This window comes from Procambarus clarkii, chromosome 54, assembly GCF_040958095.1.
Source record: "Procambarus clarkii isolate CNS0578487 chromosome 54, FALCON_Pclarkii_2.0, whole genome shotgun sequence".
In the NCBI taxonomy this organism is placed as follows: Eukaryota; Metazoa; Arthropoda; class Malacostraca; order Decapoda; family Cambaridae; genus Procambarus; species Procambarus clarkii.
Genome location: NC_091203.1, coordinates 26,004,318 through 26,027,633, shown reverse-complemented (window position 1 = coordinate 26,027,633; position 23,316 = coordinate 26,004,318). Strand labels below are relative to the sequence as shown.

The 23,316-nt window shown below is 39.7% G+C and overlaps 2 protein-coding genes across 2 annotated transcripts; one reads left to right on the top strand and one right to left on the bottom strand.

The window, feature by feature from the left end:
- Positions 1-27: 27 nt before the first annotated feature.
- LOC123771320 (aspartate beta-hydroxylase domain-containing protein 2) lies at positions 28-4,288 on the top strand. Its single transcript, XM_045763815.2, has 2 exons — positions 28-1,013; positions 2,238-4,288. The coding sequence occupies exons 1-2, from the start codon at positions 179-181 to the stop codon at positions 2,462-2,464; spliced, it is 1,062 nt and encodes a 353-aa protein (XP_045619771.2). The 5' UTR covers positions 28-178; the 3' UTR covers positions 2,465-4,288.
- A 2,896-nt stretch (positions 4,289-7,184) lies between these two features.
- Rtc1 (RNA terminal phosphate cyclase 1) lies at positions 7,185-21,968 on the bottom strand. The gene is made up of 7 exons (XM_045763813.2): positions 21,746-21,968; positions 19,862-20,012; positions 18,715-18,799; positions 15,614-15,784; positions 13,696-13,858; positions 11,164-11,419; positions 7,185-7,562 (listed from the first exon to the last, which is right to left on the bottom strand). The coding sequence occupies exons 1-7, from the start codon at positions 21,876-21,878 to the stop codon at positions 7,385-7,387; spliced, it is 1,137 nt and encodes a 378-aa protein (XP_045619769.2). The 5' UTR covers positions 21,879-21,968; the 3' UTR covers positions 7,185-7,384.
- Between the last annotated feature and the right edge of the window lie 1,348 nt (positions 21,969-23,316).

The window sequence follows — 23,316 nt, the reverse complement described above, 5'->3', positions numbered from 1 at the left end:
TCTCAATAAACGTACTTGAACTTGAACTTGACAAGGCACTGACAGAACTGGTGAAGTGCACGTATCCCGCGCGTAAACAGTATCAGGTCCCAGCGGTGCTCTGAAGAAACACATTGAATTCATTGATTGAAGGACTTTAATAGATATACAGCAAGAAACTTAACCTTGAATTTGTTGAATGGGCATCAAAGAATGTTGTACGACATTCCTGGCAGGACTGCCAGACCCTGCTCTACCCTTCCTGCCCTCCCTCATACTTGGGACCTGCTTCGCAGCGTTCTTTCTCCTCTTATTTTACAAGAAAAGCACAAATTTACCATTGAAGATCATACTTATACACATACTTAAGAAGGTGCTTTATTTACTACCAAACCAAGATCATTCTGAGAGTGAAGCTTGTCACAATCCTGATTGTGTACGCTGTCATAAATATGCAGAACTCAAAGTACAGATTGTTAATAAATGGAAGAATATCAGAGCAAGTAAATCTAAATTTGTGTCAAGTCAGCTAGAAGAAGCTGTCAATAAAATTGTATGTGAAATTAACCCGGCACAGAAGCTAGATGTGAATGATGAACCCACCAAGACAAAAATCAAACCACCCAATATCGAGCTTCAAAATCCAACCATCTTCAAAATGGACCTTACCGCAAACCCATACTGGAATGATTTTATGGTTTACCAGAAGGACCTCAGGTTTTTAAAGCTGAATTTCTCAATAATTTTAAAGGAATTTATATCTGTCTTTGAGGCTCTGCAAAAAGGTGACAACTGGGGCTGGAAACTAAACGATATTGCCGAGGGACATTGGTGCATTTTTCCATTTATCGATCAGGGACTTGTGAATGAATCAAACTGTAAAAGATGTCCAAATGTTGCAGCGATACTGGACACGCTGCCGTCTCTCATGAAAGACTGCGTGTTTGGAAACGCCTGCTTTTCCATCCTCTATCCAGACTCCAATATTAAGGCACACCATGGTCCTAGCAATATACGACTGAGGTGTCATTTGGGTAAATAAAAACTAGTTTTGTGTTTTACATACATAATTTTTCATGTACAGTATATATTTGTTATATAGTGGAACCGTTGTATTCAATGAACCTTGATTCGGTGAGTCTCTGGTTGGAACACATACTTTCCATGCAAAAGTTACTTGCATGGAAAGTAAATTCAATGAACAAGAGTTCACTGAAGCAGGGGATATGTGGATTTGCTTAGGATGTTGGGATTGAGTTCACAGATGGAGGCAACATTACAAGAAATAGTTGGGGCCTTAGGAAAGCAACTGAGTATATAAACAGCAAAATTCTAAAGGGTTTTTTTTTTTTTTTCCATTTCAAAGGTTTTTGTTCAGTAAAATATGGACCCCTTTTTCCTTTGACAATGAGATTCCGAGGCTTGGGCATGGGAAATAATGCGGTTAAATCTCTTTACAGACAAGGTCTCTTGATATGTAGCCCATCATATAAAAAGTTGAAATTTTAATTTTGCTCTGTGAAATTGGCCTACAGAGCATTGGAATTATTAAGTATGAATGGTAATACTCTTAATAAGGCTCTAATCATGTTTTTAATAACTTTCAATTTGCATTTTTTGTTGGGCATTTTGAAATTTTGTTTTTATCATTTTAGAAATGTCTAAAACTGAAATGCGAGTTCATTCAGATACTGAGAGATTCAAATTACTGTTGTAGAATCCGAATTACCAATACTTTCAATTACAGTACTTTCCATGCCCCTTGGGAGGAAATTAGATACTATAATTTTGTAAGATCCTTGTCCTGGGTGGGCACTGAATAGTATTGGATCCTGGTATACCCAGAATCTCTCTTAGCATGCCAATGTAATCCAATGCTAAAACTAGTCTCTTTTTGCCAGGTTGTATGTTGCCTCCCCCCCCCCTGGTCTAAAGAATTATGGTCTCCAGTTGTTGGTGATAGGAAATTTGTTAGGTTTATTAGTATCCCCCTAGACCAAAGGCGGACTGTCCCCAATATGTAACCCACAAGTTTCTTAACTCCCGTGAACCTGTTTACTGCTGAGTGAACAGAGTCGTCAGGCATACGAAAATGTGCCAAAAGGTCTCGTCCTGTATGTGAATCAAACCAAACAACCATTCAGTTCCAAGCTGAGTACACTGATTACTGTGCTGTAGGGGTGTATGTATGTATGTATAGAAATCTACTGTGTATCGTTATGCCTCTCCCAATTTGTTTATAGCTTACAAAATTTCAGGACTGCGCATTCCAGATGGCTGTTGGTTAGAAGTTGCTGGAACTCAGTACAAGTGGAAGGTGGAAGAGACAGTGGTCTTTGATGATTCTTTTGAACATTCTGCTACATTTGTGAACCAATCGAGCTCCTCACATGCCTATCCCAGGGCAGTACTCATGGTTGACTTTTGGCACCCTGATCTTACGTCAGAAGACAAAGAAGTATTATCGGAGTTATTAGCTCCATAGAACTGTATCTGATGTAATCTCCATGTCTAGTCTGAGTCAGAATGCGAAAATAGCTGAAAATTTTGATTAAATAATCTTGACAGCATAGGCCTACTTCTTTTTTTAATACTTTTCACATAACACCATTCCAAATTTTGTTAGTTAAAATAGTAGTAGTAGAAGTAAAAGTAAGTAGAAGTAAAAATAGTAGTAGTAGAAGTAGAATATATTTATATATTTAGTAGAATATTTTAGCAGAATACAATTGTGTAGGTGTTTTATTGTTGAGTGGAGTACTGTACTTTGCATTATGACTTATTTAACAGTACTAATTCTGTCTCTCAGTGTTGGCTGTTCATAAGGAGCTACACAAATTTTACAGTATTGCTGAAACACGAAGAAGTAAAGATAGTTTTGGAATTGATTTTGTAAGCAAAATGAATGGCATTTTAATTTCAGGCTTTTCAGTGGATGATATTGGCCACATGCAGCTAACTTGAGGACACTTAAATGAGCAAAGACCTCCACCTTACTGTCAGAACTACATTGTCCAGATAACAGTCACTCAACACCAACAATGTCCTGATTTTCTGGTTAATTAAAAATCATTTATTCCTCACTAATATCCTTGATGAATCAGCTTTGACACTAAACATGTGATGTCTTTATGCTCTCATACTGCCATCCCGAATGATTGCTAGGAATTATTTAATATTCTCCAACGTAGACGGTGCTAAATGGTCTTCCAGGCTTGACACACCTTCTTTGGACACTTACTTTTCATCGGATGTAATGAACAATTATAATTGTTAATTAATTATAATTGAACAATTATAATTGTTCATGCATGTCATTATACACAGTATTAGGCTAATACTATAATGCACAGAAATACTTTATATCCAGTTTACAGTGGCACCTTGTTCGAATGGACTAAATGGAACTGGGCCTATTTTACCAAGGATTCCTTGTCCAAGCATTCTGCCAATTTCCTGTCATTTACTGCAAAATGTTTTATTTCTGACCCTAATGATAGAATACATCCCTGAATATATTTAGACAACAAAATTACATATAAATTCTTCAATTCATTTTAAATATACTGTGCTGGAGAGGCAAATTGAGTCAGAAAAGATAATAATTTCAGAAAAAAAGGACTGATACCTTAGAGAAGTGTAGATTAATTCTTCTACTCAATTTTGCTAAATGAAATCTTATATTCAACTTTTTATATAGTTACCACCTGGCTAAAAATTTCACCATTGCCATTTTTCCCATACTCAGCCCTAAAACATTGTTTTACAAAAAGCTCCTTGATCCTCCAACAGTGTAATGTACAGTATTACTAAAACGGAACTTAATGAATGATCCCTCTCGCTTGATTTTTTTTTTTTTTTTTTTTAGATCTATTACAAGTATTGATGTTAATTTACACTTCAATGAGCTTGTGATCTGAATATGTCGTATCTGAGATTGTAATGTCCCTGATTATTTCTTCATTGTTTGTAAAGATCAGATCCATAATATTTTTGGTTCTAGTTGGCTCTTGTTACCAGGTGGCTGAGCAAAAATTTATCACAGACTTTTAAGTAGTTCTCCGACCTGTAATTGGTTATTTACAAATATATTTCCTGGTATATTATTGGTATTGGGTTTGTCAGATTATCAAGGCTATTCTGTACTCACCTAGTTGTGCTTGTAGGGGTTGAGCTTCGGCTCTTTGGTCCCACTTCTTGACTGTCAATCAACTGGTGTACAGATTCCTGATTTGTATTCATTATGTTCTGTGAATTCCTCAACTGCTGCATCTGGCAGTTTGTATATCAGAATAATAACTTAAATTCATTTTCTTTGTTCTTACTCAAAGTACCTCTGCCACCTGATCTGTAGAACTAAGGGGCTTTGAACATACAAGGTTCTCTCCAATATACAAACCTACTCCTTCATGTGACTTATTTATCCTGTCACATCTATTTAGATCATATTCTGGTATCGAGCTGTCACTGTCCCCCTGCATGAGAGTACAGTACATGGAGCACAACATTTAGTGCCATTGCTGACATAAACTCAGTGACATTAATCTGCATTTGTCAAGCTTATGTTGGTCAGCAGCTTATGTTGGTCAACAAGCTTATGTTGGTCAACAAGCTTATGTTGGTCAACAAGCTTATGTTGGTCAACAAGCTTATGTTGGTCAACAAGCTTATGTTGGTCAGCCATTACTGTGGTGAAGTCACAAGAAGCCAGCAACTAATTGGCGAGTTGCTGGCTCCAACCGAGTGGAGTCGGATATAATACAGTATTAGCATTCTAGGTTAACAGAGTGCAAAGGTAGTCATCATACTAAAAAATCATGTGTTATGTGGGTATTTAGGATGTTTGTGATCTTGTTAACCCCTATAAATATAAATAAAAACAAGTGTGATCATGTTAATCCTTACACATGGACAAAGGAGGAGTTGGATGACAAACGAGATGGCCTCATAGCTATCATGAGATATTATAGAAAGAGCATGTAACGATAAAGATTTGATAGCTCTTTCTCTGATTCTTTTCAACAATACGAATGTGTTCCCAAAGATAGTGTTCTGAGCACTACTCATTTCCCCGGTTGCTCTCAGTGGTCATTCTTCCTGCCTTCTGGCATTTTCTTGGCCCTTAATGTTGATTATCTCGCCCCTCTGCTGTTGGGGTAATGACTACCCTTTTCTTCAACATCAACTTGCGATTGATGCAGTGTCATCCAGGGCCACCAGTTGTGGTTTCAATATCTCTTCAACTAACATCTGTGCTATGATTTACTCAGAAGCAGGTCATTCTTCGTTCCCCTTTGTCACTATGGTAGTCCCTTCTGTATAAAGATTCTGCTAAACTTTTGGAGTTACCATTTGATGCTTGTCTTGATCTCATATATCTAACCTCAGAGTTGAATGCTTATTGAAAGTCTTGTCCCATACTTCCTGGGAAGCTGATAAGACACATGCTCATCTACTTGCACTCTTCACTTGTTTTATGTAAACTGGTTTATGGCTGCCCTGCCTCTCCTTTGGTCCTTGATGCTCTGCACCAAGCTGGGTTGTGCTCCAGCTCTCATGGCTTTCGTTCGTCCCACATCCAGAGCTTGTATGTTGAAACAGGCATCTTGTCACTCTAGGTTCATAGTGATCGTTACTGCCTGCATTACCCCACGAGATGCTACATAGCCTTCCCAGTTTGGTGCCTTCTATTGATAATTACTTACTTACCCCACGAGGTCTCTGCAACATTCTCATTCTCACACTTGCCGTGGTTTGGCTGTTACCACTCCAGTGGTCACTGTACCCCTGCACCAACTTCATTTTTCTGTTTGGATATCTTGCTTACAAGGCTCCCTTTCAGTTTATGTTGGCAATGCCTATCATATCGCTCCATCCCTATCACCTTGGAGGGTCCTACTTGTGAAGCTTTGCAAGTCTTTGACCCCATGTGATGAAGGCTTCTACACCACCTCTTGTTCTGAAACAGTTTCCTGGAACATTTTTCATCACACTCACATTCTGTTGCCAACTGTGTTAGATACTCTGTTGTCTTTCCAAACCAAATCTATATGAGCCATCTACCTCCAAAGGTTAGCATCTTTACAGTCAAACTGTGTGCTATCTTGTATGCCCTTCATCAGTTGCTTTTCTGTCATCAGTACTTGCTTCTTTGTCATAGTGGTTGACTCTCGTAGTGCTCTCATGGCTTTGGACCCATTTAACTCTATACATCCTGTGGTAGTACAAATTCAATATTGACTGTTTTTAATCTCTTAGCTGGTTGAGTTTTGCTGGGTTCCTAGCCATATTGGCATTTCCTTATATGAGTGTGCAAACTGCCGCTAAGGAGATTATCTGCACTTATACTATTTCCCGAAAAGGCATTCGTTATTCTGATTTCTTCCCAGTCATTCATTTCTTGATCCATGCCCATTGACTTGGTCAGTCTGTTACTAGTAACAAACTGCGTGCTCTTAAGGGTTGCCTGTCCCCTTGATTATCTTCCTATCACCATAACCAGTGGTGGGAAATAGTTCTGATGAGGTTGCGTATTGGCTATACACATTTAACTTGCGGGACATTTAATGGAGCGCCGCCCTGCTCTTTATTGTCCGAACTGCAGTGTCCCTCTTACAGTCATGCATATCCTCGTTGAGTGTCCTGACTTTCAGCAAGACGTGCACGCACACACGTGTGCATGTCTTTTGCTTTCCACCTGTCCCTCATGGTCATTTGTCCCTCAATAGAATCCTTAGTGAATCCGATACCTTTGATATCTCTCACCTGTGTGTGCTTTTATTCTTGTATTGACATCCTTAGGTATATTTAGCACCTTTTTAATATCCTGCAACTTAAATTGTTACATAGTCTCCTCAGCTTGGTGCCTTCTTTTGATAATTACTTACACTATTACTTAAAAACAAATTTCTTTATGCATAGTAACACACCTATATGCACAGTAACATGTCTGTATGCACTGTAACACATCTGTATGCATATTACAGTAGCTGTAGGCATTCCCATGAGGTGAGGGTGGTTGCTAGGGCCTAATGGATCACACGAAATCCCAGAGGCAACAAATTAGTTTTGCCCCATATACTTCATTCAAAGAATTCCCTGTGAATTCACACTTACTTTCCAGTGGGAAATAATAAACACTAAGGTGTGCTAAATTTCAAGACACTAAACTGTACATTAGATATCAAATCACATAGGAATAAAAATTTGTTACTCATGATCATTTAGCATTTAATAATGTATTTAAATTTTAATATAATGGTGCCTATAAATAAAATGTTATATTAAAGTTTCTTTACAGAATGATTGACAAAAGTTTTAGAAATATCTTCCTTTTAGGAATGTGTTCAGTGATAATGTACAATGATACAAATTGATGTTAATAGCAAGTGTTGACATTTCTACATTAAGTCTGTCCCTTGCTGATGTTTGCATAACCAACTCCAATACATGTCAGCAATAACTTATCAGCTCCTGTTCTTGTTTCTGGAGTTTCATCAGAAAAACTGAAGTTCTTCTCTTTGTATTCATCAATTTTGAATGTCACTTGAAAGAAGTCTCGCAGGTGGCGAAGGAAATGCATCCTGAAAAGCAAGAGAAAATCGTCAGTAAAATGAGGTTTACAAATATATAAATCCCGTTGTCGGGGACATTAAGCTTGCACTTAAGACTTATTGAGGTTCTTCCCCACTAGGTCAAATACTAACCTTCCCACAGAATGGAATGGAACTATAAGGAGAAAGTGCCAAGCCATTATGACTATGTAGCACTGGGAAGGGGTCTGAATAAGGATTTGGGAATAGGATGGGAGGAAGGAATGGTGCCCAACCACTTGGACGGTCGGGGGATTGAACGCCGACCTGCATGAAGTGAGGCTGTCGCTCTACCGTCCAGAACCTTCCCACGGATGCAACCCACAATAATTACCTAATGCCCAAGTACCTGTTTAATTGCTAGGTGAACTGAGGCATCAGGGAAATGAAATATGCCCAACCGTTTCTGTCCTGCCCAGGCACTGAGCCTGGGTCTCACAATTATGAGCAAGGATGTAGATGAAATATGTCCAACCGTTTCTGTCCTGCCCAGGCACTCAGCCTGGGTCTCTCACTTATGAACAAGGATGTAGACCCCTGTACTACAAGACCCATATGATACAATAGCATGCAAATGTTTCATTAATACTGTACTCTCATTTTTTTTCATGGCGGAACCAGAATCAGACAACTTCTGGTAACAGGCCAAGAACTTTCCTATCCCATAGCTCATAGAAAATATAATATATAAATTCAAAACCAAATATATTGACTAAACCATGTAGAAAACAAATTACCAATCCAGATCATAATATCTAACAGTGATGCTAAACATAAAAAAAAATCACATCTACTGTGATTGTTGATCCATATGCATACTATGTGACTAGTTAAGAAATTTATTCATTTCTTATGTGAATATGTATGTATATTAGTTCATTTAACAAATAGAATATTAAAACATGTTTCAAAGCTACAGTGGTACCTCAGTTTTCGTATTTAATCCATTCCCAGAGACAGTACGAAAACTAAAAAATACGAAAACCGAAACAAATTTTCCTATAAGAAATAGTGTAAACTGAATTAACTGAATTAATATATTTGGGGGTGTGAAATGGATTAACTAAAAAATACATTTCTACAGACTAATACTCTTAGGTACTTTACCTTTTTTGAGGACTCTTGTTGGCGTATGGAAGATAGTGAGGAAGGAGGGAAGGGGGGGGGGGGGGGGAGAGTCCCCCTTTCATAATAACAGGAGTGATGACATTTCTGGGTTACACTCTCTCTCACATTTTGCAGGCATACCACTAGGACCTAGTTGTGGCTCACTGCTTGCTTGTCTTATAAAGAATCTGTCTATAGACACTTGTTTTCCCCTACGTTTTAACACTTGTCTGTAGCGAGACATCAAATTGTCTCACTATGAATGACCTCTTGTTTTTCCTCTATTGTCATCCTCACAACTATTTTCCTCGGTTGAACATTGCCATCAACTTTCTTGGAACCCATGGTGTGATATATAATAAAAACCTTTATGTATAGAAACCAAAAAAGCATGAAAACAATGAAATTCGTCACAAAGAATTAAAACACGATGACCACTAGGCGGGAGACACTGGTAAACTGGCGCCACGCACTCGGTGGACCCATATGTGTATAAACAAACTCTGAAAACGAAAATGGGCATACGAAAACCGAGGTTCCACTGTATATGGCTAAATAAATTAACTAGGGTTGCCTGTTGATCAATGAGGACATGGCCTGCCAGTAATTTCTTGTTTTAGCAGTGTGTAATTACGTAAGTGTAGTTACAGGATGAGAGCTACGCTCGTGGTGACCCGTCTTCCCAGTACACTACTCTGTGTCATGTAATGCTTTAAAACTACTGACGGTTTTGCCCTCCACCACCTTCTTACTTAACTTGTTCCAACTGTCTACAACTCTGTTTGCAAAAGAAAACGTTCTAATATTTTTATGGCACCTTTGTTTCCCTAGCTTGAATCTGTGTCCTCTTGTTCTTGAAGTTGCTGATTTTAGGATTTCCTCTTTGCTAATTCGGTCAACTCCTGTTATTATTTTGTAAGTGGTGATCATATCACCTCTTTTCAAGTGACATGACGGGAGCACCCGAGTGGTGCATCCAGCCAAGGGTGGGTGGAACTGCACTTTATCGTCATGTGGCAAGGATGCACTGACTACAGCTCAAGCCAATCAAGGATTTTCACAAGATTATAACGTCTTATTGGACACATTCAAGAGTAATCTTAGGAGTGACACTGTGAAGCAACTCAGATTCTTGGTGTGCTCAGATTCAACTCAGATTCTTGGTGCTCACACAGATCACCTGTGTGAGCCGGGCAACTGGGCTGAGGAACTGAGTGATGGTTCTCTCATAGTCTTTCACATCCTCTGTGCAACCAGGTGAGAGTAGGGAGTAATCCTGGTCAACGTTCAATAGCAGCAAGAAAGGACAGGTGAACAGTATGAACACTAACGTGCAGTCCTGTCATCCAGAAGAATTCAGAGACCATTGGGCCCGCATGGATGGACCAGGTGTCTGGGAACCCTATAATTCCAAGAAGGACCCAAAGCTGCAAGCAAACTCCAATTGAGAGAAGCAAGCACCCAGGGTGTGGAGAGTTAGAATATTCACCTTGCCTTCCTGACTTTAGGTGAGGAGGTAATGAAATTCTGTGACACAGCACAGAGAGGACTTCCAGTGCTGCTGTGGCAAGTGAGGCTCATAATCTGTGGCAAGAAGATGACATCATAATAACTCCCAGCTTCATCCCACTCCTCAAAGTGGGCGAAACGTGGCAAGTGATCCCTCTGTGCTTGCGTCTGAGGTCCTTTTTGGCGACAACGGTCCCCCAAGAAGGAGGAACGCATGTCACAATATGTTAAGACAATGTCTTGTAGGCCACCTTACAAAAAATATAATCTATTTCCTGCCAGTGTTCTGTTACAGATGAAGGTTCCCTGTGATAGGCGAGCCCTTGTTAGTAATACATTCATCCAGACCAAGACTCTAGACTGTGATTTTGTTCCTCACTCTCCCAGGGTTGAGTTAAAACTATCAGTCCAGACTAAACATGCCTAGGTTTGAGGACTTGCGCATGATGCCCGCTACTAGACAGTACAGTTAAGACAGAATTATCATACAAGTCCAGTCAGCTGCAAAGTGAACTCCTAACGTACACCCTATCTAATCCTATAGAGCACTTTGGTGCCTGTCTCAATTAGCCGGTCACAAAACAAGAGAGCACCTTATCTTGCATAAAAGTTAGTGTGTGATCACATACACATGATTAGTCCCCAGGATAAGATTTAGTAGAAGCAAGTCAAGATGTATACTATGTATTAGCCACAAGGACATGACACTGGTATGAATCTCCAAATAAAGAAGAATATAACAAATTATTATAAGAGCTAAATAACTGATATGGAAGTGAACATGCCATGTAGGCTAATAAAAACATTATAGCAATGTATATGCATTCATTCTCACTCGATAAGTGGGAAAGGTTTAGGGCATAATATTTCTAAATGTATAAAAGATCCTTTAAGAAATATGTTTGATGCATGCTGTCACTTACAGTACCAATAAGACAAAGTAGATAAATACACAAATGTCTTTATTCATACATACGTGTATGGAGCAAGAGGTCCCAAGACGATTTTGGACACATCCTTAGGTGTTAGTGCCATACAAAGAAGTACAAAAGGTTGGCAGAGAGTATCCACACAGCCACCACGGTAGATCTCCTCCAGCAATCCCCATGCTGCCTCCCGACCAACATCCTCCGGGAGCTTGGTTTCAGCCTCTTCTCCCGGGGCATTAGACATGGCTTCAGCACATATGAATGATCCCGTGTTTGTTTCTGCTACTGCACACAAGCCAAACCCTATAATATGAATAACACATTTACTAATATTCTTAGACTTAAATCAGGTTAGTTATCCCTGTGTAGACACTTGCAATGTGAAGACTAAACCGCACACCGTGAGTTGGAGACGACAATGTTTTGTCGTCTCCAACTCATGGGTGACTTTTGGTCCAGGATGGACCAAAACGTCGTCGTCTCCTCATCTTTTGGTGTCTGATTTAGTCTTCATATCTTCAGCCATGTTACTGTGATGCATTGTCTGCACTTGCAATGTATTTTCTCAACTTTGTGCTTTGATACAGTGACCTTTTCATTAACTTTCCAGTAAGCCCTTACATTTATTTTTTAACTCCATTAATGAAAATATATTTTTGTTCTCTTTTCACTAGTGCTGCATCCAATCCACCTCAGTATCGCATCTTTAAACATTAATAATTCCCAGCAATGATGTATCTCATTCTAAATAACCTAAGGAAAAGTACAAAACATAACTACAGTATACTACATCAACATTATACTATGTACTCTTGGTACAAAATTCACAGGTCTAACCTAAGGAGTATGTAATTTTAAATTTGAGAAAAAGCAATGTGGGCAAAATGTAATTTGTAATTAATATCTTCTGCTAATTTGGAGTTTTATTTTTTGAAAGTTAAGACTTGTATTGATTTGGAGTCATTGTACCATGTTTCAAATATCAATTTAATACCATTTTTTTATTATTAAAGCAAAAACCACTTGTCATAAGTACCGAGTGTCCCTAAAACTTGGGGACAAAGTCACTTGTATGAGTGTTCTAAAGTAGTGAAGTTATGTATTTTCAATACTAGCAGTCTTTTTCTGGAGGGAAGGTCCATATGGTGGCTGCCTGCAGCTAACAGCACTGAGACAGCTCCACACCTGTAAGTCACATCAACCCTTGCGAGTCCTTCAAAGCGTATGACCACAGCCAAAACCTGGTCCCCCTCAGAGGTACAGGGAAGTGCACTCATGATCAGCCTCACAAAGAAAAACACCCCCAGAAAGGAATCAAAAGCAAAGCAATGCAAACAGTTGCAAGGCTCACATAGTAAATAAACAATGCAGCAAATGACTTAACCCAGTAGTTAGGACATACACTCCCTAGTAACAGCTGACCACCAGCTCACCACCATGGGTCTAAGACAACAAAATGATAAACTAAAGAACTCTTTCAGGAGTCAACCATTTAAAAAAAACTCACCAGAACTGAAAGAACTAAACCCACACTTCTGGAGGAGAGCAAAAAGCTCCCCAACCCCACAATGGGAAGGAGTCACAGACTGAAGGGGTTATCTTCTTGAGGTTATCTTGAGATGATTTCGGGGTTTTTTTTAGTGTCCCCACGGTCCGGTCCTCGACCAGGCCTCCACCCCCAGGAAGCAGCCCGTGACAGCTGACTAACACCCAGGTACCTATTTTACTGCTAGGTAACAGGGGCATAGGGTGAAAGAAACTCTGCCCATTGTTTCTCGCCGGCGCCTGGGATCGAACCCAGGACCACAGGATCACAAGTCCGGCGTGCTGTCCCTTCGGCCGACCGGCTCCCGACCAAGGACAGGAAATAAATTGAAACCAACACTCGATCCAGAGACCATGACAGTCCAGAAGGAGAATAAACAGGCTAAAGGGAAAAAACTACAACTTTTGAAATGGTGTTTAGTATCAATACTGAGAGCCAACAAAAGGCTGAATGATAAGAGGCAATAGTACTTAGCATAAGATGCTGAACAACAAACAGCCAAGACAAAAATAGCATGGCCACCAAAACTGAAATAGAAGGTAAATGATGAAGAGAAAAACGAAAAGAGTATGCGGAAACCGCATATTGATGCAGCAAAGAATGATGCAAGAGAGAGAGACCAAAAGTGCAAATAATTGATCCATATCACACAAGAAAAAATTACATTAATAATATTTATTGTGAAAAGTGAACTATAAATGGCGATGCAATACGTTAAAAGTGCACAGTACTCGGCTCTGATTTTCAAAACTACTGTATTTAAAAAGAGAACACTGATATTAATATCAATATATTCAGAAATGAATGATCTTAAGCATATATATACATATATAAGAAATGCCTAAGCAATGTTTGGTGCATAAGGTGTCATAATGATTCATAAATAATGGGTATCTTCAAATCCTTTTACTATTTGAGATTGTATGGTGTTTTAATGCTCCTTGAGCCAGATCCAACTTCTCACAGGCAAGAACATGGGCAAGGACTTGTTAACACTCAAGAAAATAACATTAATAACATTAACATTACACACCTGGAGAACTGCCCTTTGAATTTTCTACTGTCAGGTACACATCAGTAAGGAACTTGAGAAATTCACCCTTGGCTGCATCAAGCATGCGGTTGGCAACGGTTGGAGCCACACGACTAGTGTAGGATATGCCTCTGATACGCTTGATCTTTCCACTTTCTTCCCACTTTCAAACAAAAAAAATTGGCGATATAAGTTTGATTCACATATTATAAATACAATACAGTATTATGCACAGCATTAAATATATTCGGCTTTGATTGAATATGAAAAAGTGCCTCTCTGAACATTACACATGGAAGCTCCCTAAAGCAAGCTTAATGAAGTCTCACCGGACACTCATAATAATTAGGACAGTGTGACAAACAACAATGGTGTATATCTGTCGATGATTCCGAGGATCAACGTCCCCCTGGCCCATTCTCTGACCACGCCTCGTGGTCGGAGGTCTGGTCAACCAGGTTGTTTAATGCAGCTGCTTGCAGCCTGATGAATGAGTCACAGGCTGGTTGATCAGATATCCTTTGAAGTTGTTTATCAAGTTCTCTTTTGAAAACTGCAAGACATCACTCCCATATGTGTAGAGAGAAAGTGTTGAAAAGTCTTTGCCCTTTGATGTTAACTATTCTTTTTCAGCATGCCTATTGTTCTTCTGCTTTTCAACGGGGCTACATTGCACATTCTGCCATGACTTCAGGTCTTATGTGGTGTTATTTCTGTGTTAGAGATTTGGAATCAGTCCAAGTATTTTTCAAGTGTAAATTATTATGTATCTCTCTCTCATCTGCACTCTTGGGAACTCATTTAAAATTTTTAAGTGGTCCTAATAATTTAATGTTTTATTGGATGGATTCTGGCAGTAAGAGATCTTTACATGCTCTTAAGGTCAGCAATTTCTCCAGCTTTGAATGGGCGTGTTATCATGCAACAATATTCTACTCTAGAATGTCTTAAAAAGTATCATCATTGGTATGGCATTTCTTGTTTGAAAGTTTCTTGTTAAAACCTGTCGTTTTCTTGCAGTTGTGACAGCTACTTATTGTACTCGTTAAAAGTAAGGTCTTCTGACCTTACTCTTAAATCTTTTACACTGCTTTTTCTTTCAATATTGTGGTTTGACTGCATTTTATATGTGGTTTTTGTTTTGACCTTTTGAGGGCACCCTGTTCTGAATCCGTGTTGCCCAGGGTTATGTAGACACTGAGTCCATGTGTTTTGTGATCTAACTTCTCAGCATTCTTTTGACGATTTTTATAATGTGTGATTTTAAACCTATTGTTCTATAAGTTCTTGCATCTGCCTTACTACCTCCTTTATGAAGTGGTGCAATCTTTGCTATTTTAAGTACTGTATATCAGGAATAACACCAATATCTAGGATCTGTTTCCAAAAGATGTTTAGATCCTGTGATAGTGCTTTTTGCAATTATACTGTAGATGAATATAGAATTCCACGAGTCTGAGCCTGGTGCAGAGTGCATGCTGTCTATGGCTACTGCAAAGTCCCGTGGAGTTAGGGTGACATCTGATACATGCTTCGATGCTAATGTCACATTCATAAAGAATTCATTTAGATCATTGATCTTCAATATATTCAGGGGTTCACTGAAAACAGAATTGTACTGTAGCCTCAGTATTTCACTCATTTCTTTGTTGTCATCTGTGAAAGTTCCATCACCCTTGCACAAAGGCTCAATGCATGATGTAATTTTTTTCAAGATTTTGCTCAGGAGAAAAAGAAGTACTGTATTTTGGATTTCGCTCTCTTTCACTTATGGCCTTTTGCTCTCTTTATATCTCAACCATGAAGCAAGATTTAAATAAATTTAGTGTGTTTTAAAACAAAGCAGCAAAATAATGTACAAGAAAAAAAAGATTGTCACAAATATAACTGTGTTTAAATGAACACTTATTTGATTTACCTGGAATGGTCTCAATGTCCTCCTAACGGGACATGTGAAGACTACCACGCCCCCTCCACCAGGCGGAAGACCCCGTCGAAGCATCTTCAAACTCAGCCCATCATCTACCACCAAGAACTTTTTCAATACTGGCATCAAGGATGAACGAATCATGTCAACAGATGGATCCAACTGGAAAACGAAGCATTATCTGATATATTCTGTCACTTATATACAAAACATATGTTGTCTTTTTCCCTAAAATCATATTACAGTACAATATCCATAATTAAGAAATCAGGAAGTCTCTGAAATCCAAAAATCCAACATTGAATATAATAAAAGCCCTTTCCTAGCAGTTCCTCAGGGGCTCCCTGAGCTACCGACTTGAAATCTTCTAAACCTTTGATATAACACCACGCTCTAACCAATCTACAAAAATTGGTAAAAGTGTGATCATAGCCATATTAAAAGTTACTAATATTTCCCATGCTCTATGGGAAAATTTCACTAAGAAAATTTGAATTTGAACTTATCATATGATAGACAACTACCAAAAAAATTTTTTCTTTAACCACTATGATGCATTGCGTTTATTATGAAATTCTTCCTGTGCGCAGAAAATCCAGTGTTCGCAAAAAAAAAATTCTTTGTAAAATGATAAATTCTCTTCCCTGAACATATACATGTAAAAAAAGGGTTGAGTGTAATGAAACACCATTTTCTGAGCGAGCCCTGGAGACTCTTTGTACCTATCGGGCTATGTGTGATATATTAGATCGGGGCATTAGTCTAAGGAGTTCGACCTACTGGGGACCATGAGGCAGAACCTGGCCCCCCTCAGAGAAGTTTCAGGGAGCAATGGCCCTGGAAAATCCCCCTTGGGGGTTTTTCCTTATCTGTCATCGACCGGGGTTAGGCAACCCAGAAAGGTAGGCAAAACAAAACAAACCCAACATGGTAAGAAAAGTGAATGAAAAACCGAAATGAGAGGCAGAACTCCTTCCATTCGACTATCAAAATCCCAGCGCCCAAATATCAGCCCAGGACATATTGCCAAACACAGCAGCCAATGCTGCAAATTTCCTAACGTCATGGGCACAAGAATAGACTGAAAGCTGGCTAGACTTAATAACCCTGGGAACGACCTGGGAAACCCGATCCCTGGAACAGGGAATGAGGGAAACTGGATCAACCCAAAGCACATCCCCAGCCACAGAAGCTGAAGTGCGAAGATAACGGCAAAGAGCCGCAACTGGACACAACACATGATGCACACCCGGCTTGACCAAGTATTAATGACCCAAGGACCCCTCTGGAAAGTAGCCGTCTTGTTCTTCACCAGAAAAGAAGGAGAAGGCTGCAACCGAACAAACCGACCACAGGACCGAAAGAGCAGAAATCCCTGCACCGCAGGAGAGCATGTAGCTCACTGACCTGACCCCAGAGGCCAATGCCAACAGAAACAGAGACTGGGAAAAATAATCTTGAACTGAAGGGGGCACCACAAATCAAGTCAAGGAGAGGAGAGATAGGAAAGCACCCTGCAAATTAAATGACTGTCCTGAAAAAGCCAAGACAGAAAGGACAAGACAACCCAATGAGAAATAGAAGAAAACCTACGAAGAGAGAGAAAATGGCTGGAAGAACGCCAGGAGACATTATACTGACGCCAAAACAAAGCTCTCAGGTGGAACACCAACGAAGACGCCTGATCACCATACAAATGAGGTGATAAACCCGCATCAAAAAGACCAAACGCAAAGAGGGGAGGAGAAAACCAAACCAGCTGTGTACCGGACAGGTCCGACCTGCTGGAAGAGGTGCAGCCACAGAAAACACCCCGGGTTTGCACACCGAGCAAGCAGAGCCAGGAACCAAGACTGGGCTGGCCACCAATTGGCAACGAGGACTACTCTCCTGTGGTAGGTCTCCAACCAAACCAGAACCCAAAGCAACAGCTGGACCGGGGGAATTAGAGGGTAGAGGGACAGGTAACCCTCCCTACACCAGTCCTGTTGAAAGGCGTCCACCGCGACAGCCTCGCAGTTGGGGAAGGGCGCCACATTTACCGGGAGACACCGAGACCATGCCAACACAAAGCGGTCCACGTTCAGGAGTCAGTACGCCCGGCAGAGTCAACGGAAGGAGTCGGCATTGATCGTCTATTCTGTGGACATGGGGGAATGAACCAAGACAGGCCGTCCGCCAAGACGTTGGACACTCCCCGGATATGAACCGCATGGAGAGCCAAACCCCGAGAAGCCAGCTGATAAGCCACTCGAAACGACTAATCCCAAAGAAGCAAAGACCGAAGAGAACCCCCTGCGATTCAGGCAATGAATCACCAGAGAACAGTCTTAATGGATTCGGATGGTCGAACCCCGAGCGACCCAAACCCTCCAAAGTGACAGCCAAACCGCCGCAAACTCCCGCACCGTGCTGCGAGCCCGATGGAAGGACGGATCCCATCACTCCTGGCCGACCTGGTGAACACTGGTCACAAATCCCGAGCTGAGAGAATGCTTCTGTGAAAACATCGAGCCAGGGGCTCGTGTAGGCGCCAAAGCACTGAACCCCAAAAAACCCGAAGAGGAAGCTGGCAACACAGTAAGATGCAATGCTCCTTGAGTACGAGTCCAGCGATCACAAGAGAAGCAGAAGGGGCGTCCCCGATGGAACCAGAACAGACGCAGAAGCCAAACCCGACCCAGCGGGTAGACCAGCACGGCGAAGTTCAAACTCCCCTACCACTGCTCAAGTAACCGCTGAGTGACCATCACCCCCCCCCCTTCCCCCCGCCAGAAACAGCCAAAAGCAGGACCGCAGCCTCAGCAACGCCTTTGAAGGAAGAGACATGGAAACGGTCCACGAGTCCCAAACAAGACCCAGCCAGGTTCGAACCTGGGACGGAACCAGATGGGACTTCCTCCAGTTCACCAGGAACCCGAACCTGGCGAGCTGGGAAAGAACCACACTCCTGGAAACAAACGGACCAACTGGGAGCCAAGCAGACACACCAGCCAGTCGTCGAGGTAGGCCTCTCCCTGGCCTACCTCGACTTTCCTCCAAGAAAGTTTGATATAAAGTACAAAATAATTCCTTTAATTTGCATCACATACCTTATTATTTGTGACGCCCTTGAGTGTGATGTTCAATGGAGTCTTGCAAAATGGTGCCAGCATGAAGAGAGGCTCTAAGAAGTATCTGGAAGAATTATAATTAATAATCAGTATTAAATAGCTAAATAGGTTACAAGATGTTTTGACTGAAGCCAATCAAGAGAGGTATCTTCAAACTGTCATATCCAAGGATAAAAGGAAATTACAGCACAGTAGAATGAAATGCTTCTTGCATCTGTTGGTGTCTGCAGCCCTGCTTCAGAGTCCAAACCAATGGAGGAACTAAGAAGTAGAGCAAACAGAAGCTGGACAAACTAGTCCATAAAACAGAACTCTGAAGCACACCTTAGGGAAAGGGAACCATATAGTGCTTGGAAGGGATAAGGATTTGGAATGGGACAAGTGGAAGGAATGGTGCCCAACCACTTAGACGGTCCGGGATTGAACACCGACCTGCATGAAGCAAGACCATCGCTCTACCATCCAGTCCAAGTGGTTGGGCACCCCTTAGAGGAAATAAATCTGTAGGAATAACTACTTAGGTTTTGGCACAATACCTAGCCTTGATCAAAGAGGATCCATTGTCTTATCTACCACAATACCAAACTCCTAGACCCCACCTCCTCAAAAAAAAAAAAAAAAAAAAGTGGGGGGCCTCGGATTGGAAGGAAAGCGGCATTCATTATGGAGACCTCTAAAGACCATTAAAGGGGTGCTTCTAGTAGGCTTATATGGAACTTGGAGGCCTTGTGCCATAACTAGGGAAGCAACCTCGACTGAGAGAGGGCTCTCTCAGTCTGGTTCATTCTCGCCTCGCAATTGGGAATTCCGGGTTGAAATCCTGGGCAGACAGAAATAGTTGGGCATATTTCCTATCATCTAATGCATCTGTTCACCTAGTAGTAAACAGGCACCCAGGAGTTAAGTCAGCTTCTTCTGAAGGTTACATCCTGGGAATAGTTAGTAATTCAACCCTAGGGAGGACCTCGATATAAGCCTAATATGTATATATACATTGGCTTCCTGTCCCTCACCACAATGAATTATTATTTTATTACTATTTATTAAAGTTATATTTATGACATGAACAGATTAATTATCCAATAATTAAAATGTAAAACAAGAGACTGAACTACCCACAACATACCCTATCCCGCGCTGGTTTGAACAATTGTGATCCAAACGGCCACCAGCTAATACACCAGGCTTGTATAGCACTGCTGTCCCTGTTTCGTTTACTTCAATGCTGCTGCCATTGCTGATACAATCAAGGAGACGAATAAAGTTAACTTCATGCTCTGGAAAGAATTTAAAATAAGAAGATAAGAGCAAAATACTTCCCTAGTACACCACAATCATGCCATTTTTCAAGCCTTTTAACCTTTAGACAGTGATCGTCATGTGATGATTCCTGGGATGTTGCAGTTATCATCATATGATGATTTAAATAATTATTGACTGGATTTTACACATATGATGCAAATAGGGATATAATAGGTCTATGTGGATGTAATGGAGTTTACCTTGACCCTTGAATAAAATCCTGCTACCATTTCATGGTTATGAATGTGGTTATCAACATGAACGTTACTAGGGGGAATGTGACGATTAAAACAATTATTGTCATGTGACAATTAAAACAATTATTGCCTGGGTTTTACATGTATGATGCAAATATGGATATAATAGGTCTCTGTGGATGTAAATAAAGAAAAACAAGTGATAAAACAGCGAAGAGTATATATCAGAAACCGGCAGTAAAGTCGAGCACCAGGCGTTGACAAGTACCAGACACAGCCTTGCAGAGCACCTCCACCCAGTGAAATGATAAATATTCACTTACTTTCATGTTTTTTTAACATTTTGCATAGAAATTAATAATTCTATAATGACAAATTATTTTTTTTTATTTTTATATTATTTCCATATTTTTGCACATAGGCAATTTGACTATTTTTTCATACTCGTTGTCCAAGGGTTAAAATTTTGTTGCAGCTAATAAAATGCAACACTGATCACTAAACACTGATCATTTGTATGCGGAAAAACCACAAAGAAATGGGGAAGAGAGATGAACGTTTCGGCCTGTTAAAGCCGTTGTCAACACCAGACAGTCTGGTGTTGACAACGGCTTTAACAGGCCGAAACGTTCATCTCTCTTCCCCATTTCTTTGTGGTTTTTCCGCATATATATATACTGTATATATATATATATATATATATATATATATATATATATATATATATATATATATATATATATATATATATATATATATATATATATATATATATAAATAGGGTAAGCACTTAATACTAAATGAGAAGTAAGCTATGTTCAGGAAATGTAACAAATGATATACAGTATAAAGGTGATACTTTATAATGACAGGCATAGACTACTACATTATAGAATTTGTAGCTTTAGCAACCATACAGAGGTAGTTTAAACATTATTAATAACAGCAAGATATACAAAGGATCATTTTAGTAAAGTCATTAGAACGATAGTGTTTCAGGCACTACAGAATAAACCAGCCTGGGTAAAAATATTCAAAGATGATAACCAAAGCATCTGACAATTGTCGTCTTTAGATATCTGTATACACTTTAGATTTATCATTTTATATACAAGAAGGTACATTGGGGGTTAACAGAAAACATAGAAATTAAGTTGATTTTACATCTTGTAAAGCCACTAGCACGTGTAGCGTTTCGGGCTAGATATCTGTATACTGTACATTTTAGGTATCTGTATACACTTTAGGTACCTGTATACACTTTAGGTATCTGTATACACCTTAGGTATCTGTATACACTTAAGGTATCTGTATACACTTTAGGTATCTGTATACACTTTAGGTATCTGTATACACTTTAGGTATCTGTATACACTTTAGGTACCTGTATACACTTTAGGTACCTGTATACACTTTAGGTACCTGCATAGACTAAGCCAGTATGACTATACGTTTTGGAAGGGAGTTATGAGGAGAACGCGCTTGGCTAGTACGAGTATAGAGCACTATACCTGCAAGCCCAGGGTCCTCAGATGCAGCTCTAATGTTTCTGATTCTGACGGCCTTCCCACTTAATGTTGCTAGAATCAACCTCTGACGAAAGAAATTACTGCCTTCGTATGTTAAAATCCCTCCCAGCTCCATTGTAGTCGGTGCTGGTGTCAGTAGCGAGGGTAGAGACAGGGAGTAGCAACACGTGGAGGCGGTGCTGCCCCACAACACTCAAATGTAAACAATGATACGTCATTGATGACGTCACGTCAGTCATGAACGACTGGACGAACGCGCGATTCTTGCGGATTCATTTCTTGTAGCTTATTTATAATTTGTGTATCTAATTGTTTATTTAATTCATTGTTTAATTATTGATTTAATTGTGAATTTAATATTAATTTAAATATTTATTGATTATTTATTCATTTAAAGGAATTTATATATTCGTTGATTATTTATTCATTTAAAGGAATTTATATATTAATTGATTTATTAATGTATAAATTTATTTATGTTCTCTAACAATGAACCTTGCGATGATTTCGAGGTAACATATAATTAATAGATTTGCGACAATGTGCCATTTAATCTATAAAGAAGAATGTTTGTGTGAAATTGAACACGTTGAAGCGTTTGGGCTAGCTTCTTTTAACGTGGATATCGATATCTATAGCAGATGGCTGTAGGTTGATTTATTGATTTATTTATTTATTTATGTATTTATTTATTTATTTAATTATTTATATACAAGAAGGTACATTGGGATTGTGAGGATACATAGCATAGTAATTACATTCTTGTAAAGCCACTAGTACGCGCAGTTTCGGGCAGGAACATTCCAACTGTGAACTATGTGAACGAGAGCTGGGACATACTCTCCATTACTATACCTGTGATTGTCCCTGTTATCAGTGACTTCAGACCAAATGGTATGAGGTACTTTGAGTTCTGTAATTACTTCATACACTCAGGAATATTGGAAGATATTCTTGTGGTGTACCCAGAGTTTGCTAGTGGAGGCTAATAGATCAGCAGCCTCGTATGTCATGTTCTCTCCTGACTCAATGTGTGACTATCCTGAGAGATGGGGATATTAGATGAACTTATAGCTAGGTTCTGATCTACACTTTGTTATCTTTTATATCGAATAGGATAGCAGCACATTGCTGTGCATACCTAAGCTTGTTAATAAAGCAAAATTTAACGTTACGTGATTAATGTGTTTTTATTAACATGCTTAGTTATACATTATAGTATATGAAAGATTAATAGGGTATTGGGGGATATTAATAGGGTATTAAAAGTATCAACTCAAGACAGAACACGAAACAATAGGTATAAATTGGATAAGTTTAGATTTAGGAAAGACTTGGGTAAATACTGGTTCAGTAACAGGGTTGTTGATTTGTGGAACCAATTACCGGGTAACGTGGTGGAGGTGGGGTCCCTCGATTGTTTCAAGCGTGGGTTGGACATGTATATGAGTGGGATTGGGTGGTTATAGATAGGAGCTGCCTCGTATGGGTCAATAGGCCTTCTGCAGTTACCTTTGTTCTTATGTTCTTATTACAGAACGTAGATTAAAATG

Coding starts and splice junctions, on each gene's coding strand:
- LOC123771320 (XM_045763815.2), top strand. CDS start 179: ATGGGCATCAAAGAATGTTGTACGACATTCCTGGCAGGACTGCCAGAC. Junction 1,014..2,237: donor ACGACTGAGGTGTCATTTGG/GTAAATAAAAAC, acceptor ACAAAATTTCAG/GACTGCGCATTCCAGATGGC.
- Rtc1 (XM_045763813.2), bottom strand. CDS start 21,878: ATGGAGCTGGGAGGGATTTTAACATACGAAGGCAGTAATTTCTTTCGT. Junction 13,859..15,613: donor GGACATTGAGACCATTCCAG/GTAAATCAAATA, acceptor TTTGTTTGAAAG/TGGGAAGAAAGTGGAAAGAT. Junction 11,420..13,695: donor TTCAAAGGGCAGTTCTCCAG/GTGTGTAATGTT, acceptor TTCATATTATAG/GGTTTGGCTTGTGTGCAGTA.